At 53.5% G+C, this 17,657-nt stretch overlaps 1 protein-coding gene across 1 annotated transcript in view; it reads right to left on the reverse strand.

The window, feature by feature from the left end:
* Positions 1-7,859: 7,859 nt before the first annotated feature.
* The window catches only part of LOC148136863 (uncharacterized), a 70,573-nt gene continuing 60,775 nt past the window's right edge, over positions 7,860-17,657 (reverse strand). Inside the window, exons 11-14 of the mRNA XM_087982837.1 lie at positions 16,941-17,003; positions 13,881-13,983; positions 9,515-9,648; positions 7,860-7,991 (exon numbers count right to left, since the gene is read on the reverse strand). Of these exons, the coding sequence (XP_087838963.1) occupies positions 7,987-7,991; positions 9,515-9,648; positions 13,881-13,983; positions 16,941-17,003 (305 nt within the window). The 3' untranslated portion in view covers positions 7,860-7,986. The remainder of the gene's footprint in view (positions 7,992-9,514; positions 9,649-13,880; positions 13,984-16,940; positions 17,004-17,657) is intronic.

The raw sequence follows: 17,657 nt of genomic DNA on the forward strand, positions 1-17,657 counted from the left end.
TGTGTGTGTGTGTGGGACTGTACCCCAGTGAGAGTCAGTGTGTGTGTGTGTGGGACTGTACACCAGTGAGAGTCAGTGTGTGTGTGTGGGACTGTAACCCAGTGGGAGTCAGTGTGTGTGTGTGTGGGGGACTGTACCCCAGAGAGAGTCAGTGTGTGTCTGTGTGTGACTGTACCCCAGTGAGAGTCAGTGTGTGTGTGTGGGACGGTACCCCGGTGAGAGTCAGTGTGTGTGTGTGTGACTGTACACCAGTGAGAGTCAGTGTGTGTGTGTGGGACTGTACCCCAGTGAGAGTCAGTGTGTGTGTGGGACTGTACCCCAGTGAGAGTCAGTGTGTGTGTGTGCGACTGTACCCCAGTGAGAGTCAGTGTGTGTGTGGGACTGTACCACAGTGAGAGTCAGTGTGTGTGTGTGTGGGACTGTACCCCAGTGAGAGTCAGTTTGTGTGTGTGTGGGACTGTTCCCCAGTGAGAGTCAGTCTGTGTGTGTGTGGGACTGAACCCCAGTGAGAGTCAGTGTTTGTGTGTGTGGGACTGTACCCCAGTGTGAGTCAGTGTGTGCGTGTGTGTGTGGGACTGTACCCCAGTGAGAGTCAGTGTGTGTGTGTGGGACTGTATACCAGTGAGAGTCAGTGTGTGTGTGTGGGACTGTACCCCAATGAGAATCAGTGTGTGAGTGTGGGATTGTACACCAGTGAGAGTCAGTGTGTTTGTCTGTGTGTGTGGAACTGTACCCCAGTGAGAGTCAGTGTGTGTGTGTGTGTGTGACTGTACCCCATTGCGAGTCAGTGTGTGGTTGTGGGACTGTACCCCAGTGCGAGTCATTGTGTGTGTGTGGGACAGTACCGCAGTGAGAGTCAGTGTGTGTGTGTGACTGTACCCCAGTGAGAGTCAGTGTGTGTGTGTGTGGGACTGTACCCCAGTGCGAGTCAATGTGTGTGTGGGACTGTACCCCAGTGCGAGTCAGTGTGTGTGTGTGGGACTGTACCCCAGTGAGAGTCAGTGTGTGTGTGTGAGGACCGTACCCCAGTGAGAGTCAGTGCGTTTGTGTGGGACTGTACCCCAGTGAGAGTCTGTATGTGTGGGACTGTACCCCAGTGAGAGTCAGTGTGTTTGTGTCGGACTGTACCACAGTGAGAGTCAGTGTGTGTCTGTGTGTGTGTGTGTGTGTGACTGTACCACAGTGAGAGTCAGTGTGTGTGTGTGGGACTGTCCCCCAGTGAGAGTCAGTGTGTGTGTGAGACTGTACCCCAGTGAGAGTCAGTGTGTGTGTTTGACTGTACCCCAGTGAGAGTCAGTGTGTATGTGTGTGGGACTGTACCCCAGTGAGAGTCTGTGTGTGTGGGACTGTACCCCAGTGAGAGTCAGTGTGTGTGTGTGGGACTGTACCCCAGTGAGAGTCTGTGTGTGTGTGGGACTGTACCCCAGTGAGAGTCTGTGTGTGTGGGACTGTACTCCAGTGAGAGTCAGTGTGTGTGGGACTGTACCCCAGTGAGAGTCAGTGTGTGTGTGTGGGACTGTACCCCAGTGAGAGTCAGTGTGTGTCTGTGTGTGACTGTACCCCAGTGAGAGTCAGTGTGTGTGTGTGTGTGGGACTGTACCCCAGTGAGAGTCAGTGTGTGTGTGTGTGGGACTGTACCCCAGTGAGAGTCAGTGTGTGTGTGTGGGACTGTACCCCGGTGAGAGTCAGTGTGTGTGTGTGGGACTGTACCCCAGTGAGAGTCAGTTTGTGTGTGTGTGGTACTGTACCCCAGTGAGAGTCAGTGTGTGTGTGTGGGACGGTACCCCGGTGAGAGTCAGTGTGTGTGTGTGTGGTACTGTACCCCAGTGAGAGTCAGTGTGTGTGTGTGGGACGGTACCCCGGTGAGAGTCAGTGTGTGTGTGTGTGTGTGTGGGACTGTACCCCAGTGAGAGTCAGTTTCTGTGTGTGTGGGACTGTTCCCCAGTGAGAGTCTGTATGTGTGGGACTGTACCCCAGTGAGAGTCAGTGTGTTTGTGTGGGACTGTACCCCAGTGAGAGTCAGTGTGTGTCTGTGTGTGTGTGTGTGTGTGACTGTACCCCAGTGAGAGTCAGTGTGTGTGTGAGACTGTATCCCAGTGAGAGTCAGTGTGTGTGTGTGTGTTTGACTGTACCCCAGTGATAGTCAGTGTGTGTGTGTGCGGGACTGTACCCCAGTGAGAGTCTGTGTGTGTGTGTGTGTGGGACTGTACCCCAGTGAGAGTCAGTGTGTGTGTGTGGGACTGTACCCCAGTGAGAGTCAGTGTCTGTGTGTGGGACTGTACCCCAATGAGAATCTTTGTGTGAGTGTGGGACTGTACCTCGGTGAGAGTCAGTGTGTTTGTCTGTGTGTGTGGAACTGTACCCCAGTGAGAGTCAGTGTGTGTGTGTGTGACTGTACCCCATTGCGAGTCAGTGTGTGGTTGTGGGACTGTACCCCAGTGAGAGTCTGTGTGTGTGTGTGGGACTGTGCCCCAGTGCGAGTCTGTGTGTGTGTGGGACTGTACCCCAGTAAGAGTCAGTGTGTGTGTGTGGGACAGTACCGCAGTGAGAGTCAGTGTGTGTGTGTGACTGTACCCCAGTGAGAGTCAGTGAGTGTGTGTGTGGGACTGTACCCCAGTGCGAGTCAGTGTGTGTGTGGGACTGTACCCCAGTGCGAGTCAGTGTGTGTGTGTGGGACTGTACCCCAGAGAGAGTCAGTGTGTGTGTGTGAGGACCGTACCCCAGTGAGAGTCAGTGCGTTTGTGTGGGACTGTACCCCAGTGAGAGTCTGTATGTGTGGGACTGTACCCCAGTGAGAGTCAGTGTGTTTGTGTCGGACTGTACCCCAGTGAGAGTCAGTGTGTGTCTGTGTGTGTGTGTGTGTGTGACTGTACCCCAGTGAGAGTCAGTGTGTGTGTGTGTGAGACTGTCCCCCAGTGAGAGTCAGTGTGTGTGTGTGGGACGGTACTCCAGTGAGAGTCAGTGTGTGTGGGACTGTACCCCAGTGAGAGTCAGTGTGTGTGTGTGGGACTGTACCCCAGTGAGAGTCAGTGTGTGTCTGTGTGTGACTGTACCCCAGTGAGAGTCAGTGTGTGTGTGTGTGTGGGACTGTACCCCAGTGAGAGTCAGTGTGTGTGTGTGTGGGACTGTACCCCAGTGAGAGTCAGTGTGTGTGTGTGGGACTGTACCCCGGTGAGAGTCAGTGTGTGTGTGTGTGGGACTGTACCCCAGTGAGAGTCAGTTTGTGTGTGTGTGGTACTGTACCCCAGTGAGAGTCAGTGTGTGTGTGTGGGACGGTACCCCGGTGAGAGTCAGTGTGTGTGTGTGTGTGGTACTGTACCCCAGTGAGAGTCAGTGTGTGTGTGTGGGACGGTACCCCGGTGAGAGTCAGTGTGTGTGTGTGTGTGTGTGGGACTGTACCCCAGTGAGAGTCAGTTTGTGTGTGTGTGGGACTGTTCCCCAGTGAGAGTCTGTATGTGTGGGACTGTACCCCAGTGAGAGTCAGTGTGTTTGTGTGGGACTGTACCCCAGTGAGAGTCAGTGTGTGTCTGTGTGTGTGTGTGTGTGTGACTGTACCCCAGTGAGAGTCAGTGTGTGTGTGAGACTGTATCCCAGTGAGAGTCAGTGTGTGTGTGTGTGTTTGACTGTACCCCAGTGATAGTCAGTGTGTGTGTGTGCGGGACTGTACCCCAGTGAGAGTCTGTGTGTGTGTGTGTGTGGGACTGTACCCCAGTGAGAGTCAGTGTGTGTGTGTGGGACTGTACCCCAGTGAGAGTCAGTGTCTGTGTGTGGGACTGTACCCCAATGAGAATCTTTGTGTGAGTGTGGGACTGTACCCCAGTGAGAGTCAGTGTGTGTCTGTGTGTGTGTGTGTGTGTGACTGTACCCCAGTGAGAGTCAGTGTGTGTGTGTGTGAGACTGTCCCCCAGTGAGAGTCAGTGTGTGTGTGGGACTGTACCCCAGTGAGAGTCAGTTTGTGTGTGTGTGGTACTGTACCCCAGTGAGAGTCAGTGTGTGTGTGTGGGACGGTACCCCGGTGAGAGTCAGTGTGTGTGTGTGTGGTACTGTACCCCAGTGAGAGTCAGTGTGTGTGTGTGGGACTGTACCCCAGTGTGAGTCAGTGTGTGTGTGTGAGGACCGTACCCCAGTGAGAGTCAGTGTGTTTGTGTGGGACTGTACCCCAGTGAGAGTCTGTATGTGTGGGACTGTACCCCAGTGAGAGTCAGTGTGTTTGTGTCGGACTGTACCACAGTGAGAGTCAGTGTGTGTGTGCGTGTGACTGTACCCCAGTGCGAGTCAGTGTGTGTGTGTGTGGGACTGTCCCCCAGTGAGAGTCAGTGTGTGTGTGTGAGACTGTACCCCAGTGAGAGTCAGTGTGTGTGTGTGGGACTGTACCCCAGTGAGAGTCAGTGTCTGTGTGTGGGACTGTACCCCAATGAGAATCTTTGTGTGAGTGTGGGACTGTACCTCGGTGAGAGTCAGTGTGTTTGTCTGTGTGTGTGGAACTGTACCCCAGTGAGAGTCAGTGTGTGTGTGTGTGACTGTACCCCATTGCGAGTCAGTGTGTGGTTGTGGGACTGTACCCCAGTGAGAGTCAGTGTGTGTGTGTGTGGGACTGTACCCCAGTGAGAGTCAGTGTGTGTGTGTGTGTGGGACTGTACCCCAGTGAGAGTCAGTGTGTGTGTGTGGGATGGTACCCCAGTGAGAGTCAGTGTGTGTGTGTGTGTGGGACTGTACCCCAGTGAGAGTCAGTGTGTGTGTGTGTGTGGGACTGTACCCCAGTGAGAGTCAGTGTGTGTGTGTGGGATGGTACCCCAGTGAGAGTCAGTGTGTGTGTGTGTGTGGGACTGTACCCCAGTGAGAGTCAGTGTGTGTGTGTGTGTGGGACTGTACCCCAGTGAGAGTCAGTGTGTGTGTGTGTGTGGGACTGTACCCCAGTGAGAGTCAGTGTGTGTGTGTGTGGGACTGTACCCCAGTGAGAGTCAGTGTGTGTGTGTGGGACTGTACCCCAGTGAGAGTCAGTGTGTGTGTGTGGGACTGTACCCCAGTGAGAGTCAGTGTGTGTGTGTGGGACTGTACCCCAGTGAGAGTCAGTGTGTGTGTGTGGGACTGTACCCCAGTGAGAGTCAGTGTGTGTGTGTGTGGGACTGTACCCCAGTGAGAGTCAGTGTGTGTATGTGGGACTGTACCCCAGTGAGAGTCAGTGTGTGTGTATGGGACTGTACCCCAGTGAGAGTCAGTGTGTGTGTGTGTGGGACTGTACCCCAGTGAGAGTCAGTGTGTGTATGTGGGACTGTACCCCAGTGAGAGTCAGTGTGTGTATGTGGGACTGTACCCCAGTGAGAGTCAGTGTGTGTGTATGGGACTGTACCCCAGTGAGAGTCAGTGTGTGTGTGTGTGGGACTGTACCCCAGTGAGAGTCAGTGTGTGTATGTGGGACTGTACCCCAGTGAGAGTCAGTGTGTGTGTGTGGGACTGTACCCCAGTGAGAGTCAGTGTGTGTGTGTGGGACTGTACCCCAGTGAGAGTCAGTGTGTGTGTGTGGGACTGTACCCCAGTGAGAGTCAGTGTGTGTGTGTGGGACTGTACCCCAGTGAGAGTCAGTGTGTGTGTGTGGGACTGTACCCCAGTGAGAGTCAGTGTGTGTGTGTGTGGGACTGTACCCCAGTGAGAGTCAGTGTGTGTGTGTGACTGTACCCCAGTGAGAGTCAGTGTGTGTGTGTGTGGGACTGTACCCCAGTGAGAGTCAGTGTGTGTGTGAAGAAGTTGAAATGCTAACAGAGGAGTGAGAATTGAAACGAAGATATTTCTTTGCTCCACATGGTCTCCTCTGAGCCTGAAGATTGAGCAGAATGATGGAAATGAGATTTCTTCCCTTTAAGTCAGTCTTGCAGGCAGTACAGTGAGCATTGGTGTGCAGACAGCCCGGACCCCCGGTGCCAGAGGTTTGGACACAGCGGCCATTGAGTGTTATGGTACGAATGCCTTGACTGTTGGGGTTTGTCGGTGCAGCAATTGAATGGTGAGCCTGCTCTGTGAGGTGTTGCTGCCCCCTGCTGTCTCCCTCACAAACTGTGCCCTCTGATCGACTCAATACAGAAAAATGTGCTCTGCCACAGAAATGCCATTCTCACCCCGTTTTGTCTGTGCCGACTCTTTGATGAGTTCCTTAGTCTGTCCCATTCTCCTTCCCTACTGTGAGAAGTTCTGCTCCCCCTTTCCTGAACCTTTTGCCAGTTCTCTCTCCCTCTAATTACCAATCATCCTGCCACTTGGAATAGTTGCTCCTTCTTGAGTCTGTAGAAAACCCTGAATTCTGGTTCCCTCAAAAGTCTCCCTGTTCCCTGGAACCATCCTGTAACTCTCATCTGTCCTGTGTCCTGTGCAGAGAAGTGTGAGATCAGTTACTTTAGAGGGAAAAATATGGAGAGTCAATATCGAGAGACCAGGGTGTATTTGTATAGAAATCATTACTGGTGGCAGGAGAGCACTTAATAAAGCATACCATTTCCTGGGCTTTATTAACAGGGGCTTTGAATATAAGAGCTAGGTGGTTTTATGAATCTTCTACAAAATACTGGATCTATCAGAACTAGAGCAGAACTAGACTGTCTTATTTCCTCTGTCAATTCAGTGGCTGATCTGATCATTTTCAAAACACTTTTCTCACAACCTTCGCATCCCTTGCTGATTAAAAACTCGTCTCTCTCTCTCTCTCTCTCTCTCAGCCTTGAATATACTGAACCCCAGTCTCAACAGCCATCTACAGCAAAGAATTCCACAGATTCGCTCCTCTCAGACGAGAAATTCCTCCTCAGCTCTGTCCGAACCAGGTCAGAAGTCACATCGGAAGCTTGCAGAGCTTCATCAGTTGACTTCACCTGTTGGACTACAACCTGGTGTTGTGTGTGACTTTAATCTTGTCCAACCCAGTCCAACCCCGGGACCTCCACATTATGAGTGCCCTAAACCAGGCAGCCTCTTACTCTGAGATTACATCCTCTGGTGCTAGACTTTCCCACAAGGGTGGAACAACCTCTCAATATCTACCTTGTCAAGAATCATGCAAGTTCCAAGAAAGTCTCCTCTCATTCCTTCCAGACTCCAATGGGTGCAGGTCTGACCTACCCAAACAAGAAACTGCTGGAAATCAGAAACCAAAACAGAAAAATCAGAAGGCGGCTCACTGGACCAGCAATGTTAACTCTGCTTTCTCTCCACAGGGGCTTCCAGACCTGCTGAGTTTTTCCAGCAATTTGGTTTTGTTTAGCGTCCCTCAAAATCCAAAGCCAACCTCGTCTATCTTCCCTGGACTGTCTCCAGTGACAGTCTGTAGCTAAAGGGAGTGAAATTGGTCACACTATTCCACATATTCTCTGGTTAGTGCCTTGTCTCGTTTCAGGAAGATTTCTCAATTTTTAAACTGCGTACCCTATGAAATAAAGATTAGCATTCCCTATTCGAACTTGGATGCTAACTTGTTGTGATTTATTCAAGAGGACTCCCAAATTTCTTTGTGGTGCGACTTCCTGGAGATTATTGAGTAGTATCCAGACCCTCCATTCTTCCTGACAGAGAGTACACCTCTCAATTTCCCACTGTGACTCTCATCTACTAATTTTTGCCCAGTGTCTTATTCTATATCCCTTGTGTCATCCTCAGCTGCTGCCTTCCCTTGTTGTGTTGTTCGCAGACTTGGCGATAGTTCATTCACTTTCCTCAGCCAAGGTCCCAGCCAGGGGCCCTATTTTCAGACTCACCGTCCCCTCCCTCACTGCTAACGAGGTCCCAACCCTCCGCCAACATTCTCAGCATCAGGGCCTACTTCCCCACCAAACCGTAGGCTGTGTGACCCAAGGAGAGAGCTGACACTTTTCAGCTTTGTTCTGACAGCTCTTTATTACGCTGCCGTGTAAATATTACTTTCTAAAATCTAACATTTATTGTTTTTCAGGTGCATCTTGGTGCCTGGCATCGGACTGAGACTGCATGAGTGACCTTTCACCTTTAACCTGGAAAACAAGATGGGAACAAACACATGGAGGTTAGTGATGGCCACCCTTCCCCTGTTCTTCCTCCACACCAGCCTTACCCACGGTTTGGGCAAAGGATTGCAATGGCTTCTGCAGTTGCTCAGCTCACTTATTGAGACTTGTCTCTCAGGGCGTGCTCTCAGGGAGCTCCTTACGTCGAAATCTGCACGGGACGGTAACCTCCCGGCATAGTTTCCGTGTTCAGTGCCCAGGACTCCGGGTCAGAAAGATTATGGCCACTCGGCAAGATTACGGCCAGGCCCTGTAGCCAACAACTCCCACCAACGATAGGAAGTCAGGGTTAGACTGGGTGGGGTGATAAAGGGTGGGGGGGGAGAATGGGATTAGACTGGGTGGGGTGATAAAGGGTGAGGGGGAGAGTGGGATTAGACTGGGTGGGGTGATAAAGGGTGGGGGGGAGAGTGGGATTAGACTGGATGGGGTGATAAAGGGTGGGGGGAAGTGGGATTAGACTGGGTGGGGTGATAAAGGGTGGGGGCGAGAGTGGGATTAGACTGGGTGGGGTGATAAAGGGTGAGGGGGAGAGTGGGATTAGACTGGGTGGGGTGATAAAGGGTGGGGGAGAGTGGGATTAGACTGGGTGGGGTGATAAAGGGTGGGGGGGAGAGTGGGATTAGACTGGATGGGGTGATAAAGGGTGAGGGGGGAGAGTGGGATTAGACTGGGTGGGGTGATAAAGGGTGGGGGGGAGAGTGGGATTAGACTGGATGGGGTGATAAAGGGTGGGGGGAAGTGGGATTAGACTGGGTGGGGTGATAAAGGGTGGGGGCGAGAGTGGGATTAGACTGGGTGGGGTGATAAAGGGTGGGGGAGAGTGGGATTAGACTGGGTGGGGTGATAAGGTGGGGGGGAGAGTGGGATTAGACTGGGTGGGGTGATAAAGGGTGGGGGGGAGAGTGGGATTAGACTGGGTGGGGTGATAAAGGGTGGGGGGGGAGAGTGGGATTAGACCGGGTGGGGTGATAAAGGGAGACAGACACACAGACAGACAGACAGACAGACAGACAGACACACAGACAGACACACAGACACACACACAGACACACACACAGACCCACAGACAGACACAGACAGACCCACAGACACACACACAGGCAGACACACAGGCAGACACATTCACAGAGACACATGTTCCAGCAGAGTTAAACCCTGATACCTCTGCAATGCTTTTGTCAACCTGGGCCTTCCTCTTTTCCCCAGCTCCACCAGCCTACATCCTCCCTCCCAGAGGGCTAGGAACAGGAGGCCATTCAGCCACCCCCCCCCCCCCCCCCCCTCCTCAGTCTGCTAGGGCTGGAGCTGGTTCTGGAAAGGGCTGTGGGCATTGCCTTTCCTGGCCTTGAGCTAGTGGTGTGTAAGAGGCCGGGGGGGGGGGGGGGGGGGGGTTGCAGTGGGGGTCCGGTGGTGGAATGCAGTGCAGTGGGGGCTGCAGGCAGTGGTCTGGCCTGGGGGCGAGGGGAGGTGGGCGGGTGACGTTTTACCTGGGCTGGCTTGGTAGTGATAGTCACTCTCCAGATCATCACCACGGGTTGGTCTGCGTGAACTGCGCCTTTTAGCAAACGCCTGCCGTTCCTCATACTCTGCTGCCTCCTCACTCTGCTGCTGTTTCGCCTTCCTGCAGGAGGAGTGAACAGACACAGAGTCACCCTCCAGGCCTCTTCAGGGGCTGCTGGCAGGCCAGGCAGGAGCAGGGCTCCAGCTAACAACTGGGTGAGACATTAACCCCCAGATCACCTCACTCACTGACAAACCCTGACCCCATCCACCAGGAGGGAGATGGATCACCCCGGGAGGTGAGTGGGCAGGAACAGGGCAGGCCATTCAGCCCCCTCTCCTCTAGCCTGTATCACAGGAACAGGAGGCCATTCAGCCCCCTCTCCTCTAGCCTGTATCACAGGAAGAGGAGATAGTGAGGTCTGCAGATGCTGGAGATCAGAGTTGAAAATGTGTTGCTGGAAAAGCGCAGCAGGTCAGGCAGCATCGAGGGAACAGGAGAATCGACGTTTCAGGCATAATTCCTGAAGAAGGGCTTATGCCCGAAACGTCGATTCTCCTGTTCCCTGGATGCTGCCTGACCTGCTGCGCTTTTCCAGCAACACATTTCCAGCTCACAGGAAGAGGAGGCCATTCAGTCCCCTCTCCTCTAGCCTGTATCACAGGAAGAGGAGGCCATTCAGTCCCCTCTCCTCTAGCCTGTATCACAGGAACAGGAGGCCATTCAGTCCCCTCTCCTCTAGCCTGTATCACAGGAACAGGAGGCCATTCAGTCCCCTCTCCTCTAGCCTGTATCACAGGAACAGGAGGCCATTCGCCCCCTCTCCTCTAGCCTGTATCACAGGAACAGGAGGCCATTCAGTCCCCTCTCCTCTAGCCTGTATCACAGGAAGAGGAGGCCATTCAGCCCTCTCTCCTCTAGCCTGTATCACAGGAACAGGAGGCCATTCAGTCCCCTCTCCTCTAGCCTGTATCACAGGAAGAGGAGGCCATTCAGTCCCCTCTCCTCTAGCCTGTATCACAGGAACAGGGCAGGCCATTCAGCACCCTCTCCTCTAGCCTGTATCACAGGAACAGGGCAGGCCATTCAGCCCCCTTTCCTCTAGCCTGTATCACAGGAACAGGGCAGGCCATTCAGCCCCCTCTCCTCTAGCCTGTATCACAGGAACAGGAGGCCATTCGCCCCCTCTCCTCTAGCCTGTATCACAGGAAGAGGAGGCCATTCAGCCCCCTCTCCTCTAGCCTGTATCACAGGAACAGGAGGCCATTCAGCCCCCTCTCCTCTTGCCTATATCACAGGAACAGGAGGCCATTCAGCCCCCTCTCCTCTAGCCTGTATCACAGGAAGAGGAGGCCATTCAGCCCTCTCTCCTCTAGCCTGTATCACAGGAAGAGGAGGCCATTCAGCCCTCTCTCCTCTAGCCTGTATCACAGGAACAGGAGGCCATTCGCCCCCTTTCCTCTAGCCTGTATCACAGGAACAGGAGGCCATTCAGCCCCCTCTCCTCTTGCCTATATCACAGGAAGAGGAGGCCATTCAGCCCTCTCTCCTCTAGCCTGTATCACAGGAACAGGAGGCCATTCGCCCCCTTTCCTCTAGCCTGTATCACAGGAACAGGAGGCCATTCAGCCCCCTCTCCTCTTGCCTATATCACAGGAAGAGGAGGCCATTCAGCCCTCTCTCCTCTAGCCTGTATCACAGGAACAGGAGGCCATTCGCCCCCTTTCCTCTAGCCTATATCACAGGAACAGGAGGCCATTCAGCCCCCTCTCGTGTAGCCTGTATCACAGGAAGAGGAGGCCATTCAGCCCTCTCTCCTCTAGCCTGTATCACAGGAAGAGGAGGCCATTCAGCCCTCTCTCCTCTAGCCTGTATCACAGGAACAGGAGGCCATTCGCCCCCTCTCCTCTTGCCTATATCACAGGAACAGGAGGCCATTCAGCCCCCTCTCCTCTAGCCTGTATCACAGGAAGAGGAGGCCATTCAGCCCTCTCTCCTCTAGCCTGTATCACAGGAAGAGGAGGCCATTCAGCCCTCTCTCCTCTAGCCTGTATCACAGGAACAGGAGGCCATTCAGCCCCCTCTCCTCTAGCCTGTATCACAGGAACAGGAGGCCATTCAGTCCCCTCTCCTCTAGCCTGTATCACAGGAAGAGGAGGCCATTCAGCCCCCTCTCCTCTAGCCTGTATCACAGGAAGAGGAGGCCATTCAGCCCTCTCTCCTCTAGCCTGTATCACAGGAAGAGGAGGCCATTCAGCCCTCTCTCCTCTAGCCTGTATCACAGGAACAGGAGGCCATTCGCCCCCTTTCCTCTAGCCTGTATCACAGGAACAGGAGGCCATTCAGCCCCCTCTCCTCTTGCCTATATCACAGGAAGAGGAGGCCATTCAGCCCTCTCTCCTCTAGCCTGTATCACAGGAACAGGAGGCCATTCGCCCCCTTTCCTCTAGCCTGTATCACAGGAACAGGAGGCCATTCAGCCCCCTCTCCTCTTGCCTATATCACAGGAACAGGAGGCCATTCAGCCCCCTCTCCTCTAGCCTGTATCACAGGAAGAGGAGGCCATTCAGCCCTCTCTCCTCTAGCCTGTATCACAGGAAGAGGAGGCCATTCAGCCCTCTCTCCTCTAGCCTGTATCACAGGAACAGGAGGCCATTCGCCCCCTTTCCTCTAGCCTGTATCACAGGAACAGGAGGCCATTCAGCCCCCTCTCCTCTTGCCTATATCACAGGAACAGGAGGCCATTCGCCCCCTCTCCTCTAGCCTGTATCACAGGAACAGGAGGCCATTCAGCCCCCTCTCCTCTTGCCTGTATCACAGGAAGAGGAGGCCATTCAGCCCCCTCTCCTCTAGCCTGTATCACAGGAACAGGAGGCCATTCAGCCCCCTCTCCTCTTGCCTATATCACAGGAACAGGAGGCCATTCAGCCCCCTCTCCTCTAGCCTGTATCACAGGAACAGGAGGCCATTCAGCCCCCTCTCGTGTAGCCTGTATCACAGGAAGAGGAGGCCATTCAGCCCTCTCTCCTCTAGCCTGTATCACAGGAACAGGAGGCCATTCGCCCCCTCTCCTCTAGCCTGTATCACAGGAAGAGGAGGCCATTCAGCCCCCTCTCCTCTAGCCTGTATCACAGGAACAGGAGGCCATTCAGCCCCCTCTCCTCTAGCCTGTATCACAGGAACAGGAGGCCATTCAGCCCCCTCTCCTCTAGCCTGGCACATAGGAGCAGAAGGCCATTAGCCCCTTCTCCAGCCTGTTCCATAGCAGCAGAAGAGGCCGTTCTGCCCCTTGAGGTTATTCTGTTATACCACATATATAAACCTGTGTTTTATTGCGATCTACCTGTCTCAGTGCTGACAAGTTCCAACAGCCTCGGTTTGGTGGGTTGGGGGGAGCGCGGTGAGGATTCCAGATGAGCCCTTCCCCTTCCTGATGAGGTATTGAGCAGTCTCTGGTTTGAATTTCCTGCCCCTGTCCCCTCCTGGTTCTGGATTCCCTCCCCAGCACCAGTGGAAACTGTTTCTCTGCAATGACCCCAGGCTGTCCTTGGGTTGTGTGAGCAGTCAGTACCTCACCTCAGTAAAGGTTCACCTGCTCCTGCCCCTGTCCCTGCTCCGCTGGAAGATGCAAACGTGCAACAGGTTAGAGGGGAGGGAGGGGCAGGTAACTGGTAACCATCATCCAGAAGGTCAGGCCGTGAGTTCGAATCCTCGCATTGCTGATACTGTCTGGCTCCAGGCGATGAGGGTAGTGTCCCTACATTTGAGCCAGGAGGCCCGGGGTTTAGGTCCCACCTGAGGCGTGTCATAGCGTCTCTGAACAGGCAGAGCTGGGTCAAAACCAGGGCCTACTCCCAGGTCATGCCTCACAAAGAGGCTGAGGGGGATGTGGAGTGTGAGGGTGAGGTGATGGCCCTGTGAGTCTGGCTGAGGGAAGGGGGGGGGGGGGGGAGTGTAGTGACAAAGGGGACCTCTGACCTCTGAGGGTAACAAGGCAGTATCCCATGGTCCCTGCTGGCCTGGGATCCTGCTGTGCCCAATGGTTTGGAAGCGGTGTCCAAGTTGTGCCCCTCAGCAGCTTGGGCTGTTGGCGGCCTCTGAGGGCGATGGAGGGAGCGATACGGAGGTTGGGTTGTAGGTGAATGGGAGGGGCAGGAGGAGGATGAGCCCCGCTTCCTGACTCTTTGAGTGCTGGAGAGTACAGTGGCTCGGACAGCCGACCCGCACCCCCTCCCAGCTGGGAGTGGAGGATGGGGGGTGCGTTGGCAGCCAAGGGGGGCACAGGAGGGAACAGGGCTCAGGCAGTAGACACCGAGTTGAGCAAAGGCCACGGGCTGTGACTGCACACTTACTTGAGCCGCCTGTACCAGAAATAATAAATGAGGGCAGCAACGAGGGCCACTCCGACTCCCACTCCAACCAACTTCGCCAAACACTGCTGGAAAAATCCCCCAGCTACCAGGAAAGAAACAACATCGGAGAGGTTAGTCAGACACACAGCAGGGGGAGGGGAGGGGGGTGAGGGCATAGGGAGGTGCCAGAGGGGGGCAGGGGTGTAGGCAAGGGAAGTAGGACGAGGAGAGCGAAGGTGGCGGAGGAGGTGGGGGGGGGGGGGGGGGGGCCACGAGGCGGGGGGAGGGAGAGAGAGAGGAGGTGACGGGAGAGATGGACAAGTGGATAGGTACAAAGGGGTAAGAGGAGAGAGAGAGGGAGAGAGCAAGGGGAGGTGGAGGAGGGGAGAGGGCAGAGAGAGTTGGCCAAGGCAGAGGGTGCAGGGGAAGTGGGAGAGAGAGGGGGGGGGGGAAGGGGAAAGAGACAGAGAGAGCTAGGGGAAAGGAAGATGGTGGGGGGCTGGTGGAGAGGGCAGAGAGGGAACTCTACGAGGAGCAATGGAGAGAGATTGGAGCTAAAGAGGAATGAGGGGAGACAGAGATGAAGAGGAGGGGTGGGAAGGAAGGGGAAGAATGAGATTATAAGCAAGAGGTAAAGGCACAGGAGAGAAATAATTGATGGAAGAAAATAAGGAGAGAGACTGGGAGAGCAATGGAAACAAAATCAGTGAGGGAAAGGGAAAAGGTGGAGGGAGAGAGGGAGGTCATAAAAAGGGATAAAAGAGAGCTTGAGAAAAAGATGGGAAGAGGTAAGTTGAAAAGCAAGGGACAGCTGAGTGTTGAGGTGATGGGGGGGAGAATGAACATCAGGTGGAAAGGAGAAAGAGAGATCATCTGAATGTGAAGCCAGTCAGGGCCATAGTGAGCTGACCAGGAGATGGAGACCAACTCGGGAGAGAGTTAGAGCTGGACATCAATTGGACGAGGAGGTGGGCAAGGGCCGAGACCCACAGAACAGCAAGATTCCAATACATGTCCCCAATCTGTGCTCAGTTGCCAATTTGGCATCGAGCCTGACCGAGAGGTGTGTGTATGATACGGTAGGTCTGTAAGGGAGGGTGTGTGTGATACAATATGTCTGTAAGGGAGGGTGTGTGTGATATGGTCTTCCTGTAGGTGAGGATGTGTGTATGTGACAGGTGTATGTGTGTATGATTGTAGGGGAGGGTGTGTGTGATACAATACGCCTGTAGGGGAGGGTGTGTGTGATATACTGTATGACTGTAGGGGAGGGGGTGTGTGAACAGTACACCTGTAGGGGAAGGTGTATGTGTGATAAAATGTACCTGTAGGGGACAGTGTGTGTGGGATAAAGTGTGCCTGCCGTCAAGGGTATGCATGATACAGTAAGCGTATAGGGGAGGGTGTGTGTGATACATTGCACCTATAGGGGAGGGTATGTGTGATACAGTATGCCTATAGGGGAGGGTGTGTGTGTGAAAGAGTACACATGTAGGCGAGGGTGTGTGTAATACAGTATGCCTGTAGGGGAGGGTGTGTGTGAGATGCAGTGTACCTGTAGGGGATGGTGTGTGTGATACAGTACACCGGTAGGGGATGGGGTGTGATACAGTACGCCTGTAGGGAGAGTTTATGTGTTACAGTGCGCCTGTAGGGAAAATTTGTGTGATACAGTACACCTGTAGGGGAGGGTGTGTGTGATATTACATGCATGTAGTGGAGGGTGTGAGAGATACAGAATGCCTGTAGAGAGAGTTTGTGTGATACAGTATGCCTGTAGTGGAGGCTGTGTGTGATATAGTACGCCTGTAGGGGAGGGTGTGTGTGATACAGTATGCCTGTAGGGGAGGGTGTGTGTGTGAAAGAGTACACATGTAGGCGAGGGTGTGTGTAATACAGTACGCCTGTAGGAGAGGGTTGTGAGATACAGTGTACCTGTAGGCGAGGGTATGTGTGATACATTACGCCTGTAGGGGAGGGTGTGTGTGATATAGTGTGCCTGTTAGGGAGGATGTGAGAGATACTGTACACCTGTAGGGGAGGGTGTGTGTGATGCAGTGTACCTGTAGGGGATGGTGTGTGTGATATAGTGTGCCTGTTAGGGAGGGTGTGAGAGATACTGTACACCTGTAGGGGATGGTGTGTGTGATGCAGTGTACCTGTAGGGGAGGGTGTGTGTGATACAGAATGCCTATAGGGGAGGGTGTGTGTGTGAAAGAGTGCACATGTAGGCAAGGGTGTGTATAATACAGTACGCCTGTAGGAGAGGGTTGTGAGATACAGTGTACCTGTAGGCGAGGGTATGTGTGATACATTACGCCTGTAGGGGAGGGTGTGTGTGATATAGTGTGCCTGTTAGGGAGGATGTGAGAGATACTGTACACCTGTAGGGGAGGGTGTGTGTGATGCAGTGTACCTGTAGGGGATGGTGTGTGTGATACAGTACACCTGTAGGGGTGGCTGTGTGTGATGCAGTGTACCTGTAGGGGATGGTGTGTGTGATACAGTACACCTGTAGGGGATGGTGTGTGTGATACAGTGTACCTGTAGGGGAGGGTGTGTGTGATACAGTACACCTGTAGGGGATGGTGTGTGTGATACAGTGTACCTGTAGGGGATGGTGTGTGTGATACAGTACACCTGTAGGGGATGGTGTGTGTGATACAGTACACCTGTAGGGGATGGTGTGTGTGATACAGTGTACCTGTAGGGGATGGTGTGTGTGATACAGTACACCTGTAGGGGATGGTGTGTGTGATACAGTATGCCTGTTGGGGAGAGTGTTTGAGATACCGTACGCCTGTAGGGGTGTGTGTGTGTGATACAGTATACCTGTAGGGGATGGTGTGTGTGATACAGTACACCTGTAGGGGATGGTGTGTGTGATACAGTACACCTGTAGGGGAAGGTGTGTGTGATACAGTATGCCTGTTGGGGAGAGTGTTTGAGATACCGTACGCCTGTAGGGGTGTGTGTGTGTGATACAGTATACCTGTTGGGGAGGGTGTGTGTAATACCGTACGCCTGTAGGGAAGGCTGTGTTTGAAGGATGGTCAGTACCTGCACGCTTCGGTCTGATGAAGTATCCTGTATTGTAGAACTTATCATACACCGGGTATGTGACTGTGGAGAACGAGCAACAAGGAGTTAACAGGGCAGAGTGCAAGAACGTTAACTGAACAGAAACACAGAACATGTTCACCCCTCTTGCCAAGCACTTGCAAGTTCCCCTCAGAGTCACTCACCATCTTGTTGTTCTTTCAGTGTCACTGGGTCAACATTCTGGAAGCCCCTCCCTGAACACCAAGAAATGCAGCCAATCAAGCAGGAAATAAGTTCCTCACCAACTCCTCGGTGGGGGAAATTCCAGATGGGCAATAAATGCAGGCCTAGCCTCCACATCCCTGGAAAACCCAACTCCCAATTTACCTACAACAGGACTTTCAAAGCACCTCTTTCAAAATTGTGGACGTGAAACGTTAACTCTGATTTATCTCCACAGATGCTGCCAGACCTGCTGAGTTTTTTCCAGCAATTTCTCTTTTTGTTTCAAAGTCCTTTCGCATTCTGTGCAGTGACCTAATTTGCTCAGCTATGTGTTCCTTCCGTCTACCTTTCAGGGTCCCATCAGTAACAGCAAAAACACTCCTCTCAGTCACTCAGTTGAGCTGCTGCTCCCAGTAGGATTCTCATTCTGGGGCTCCCTCAGTCTAAAAACCCTAGACTGGCTCAAAAACACAAGTGGGCTGACATTGCCTGGTCTGGTTACATAAAGAA

Source organism: Chiloscyllium plagiosum, unplaced genomic scaffold (genome assembly GCF_037043375.1).
Source record: "Chiloscyllium plagiosum isolate Xiang-an unplaced genomic scaffold, Cpla_swu_hap1 HiC_scaffold_44, whole genome shotgun sequence".
Lineage (NCBI taxonomy): Eukaryota > Metazoa > Chordata > Chondrichthyes > Orectolobiformes > Hemiscylliidae > Chiloscyllium > Chiloscyllium plagiosum.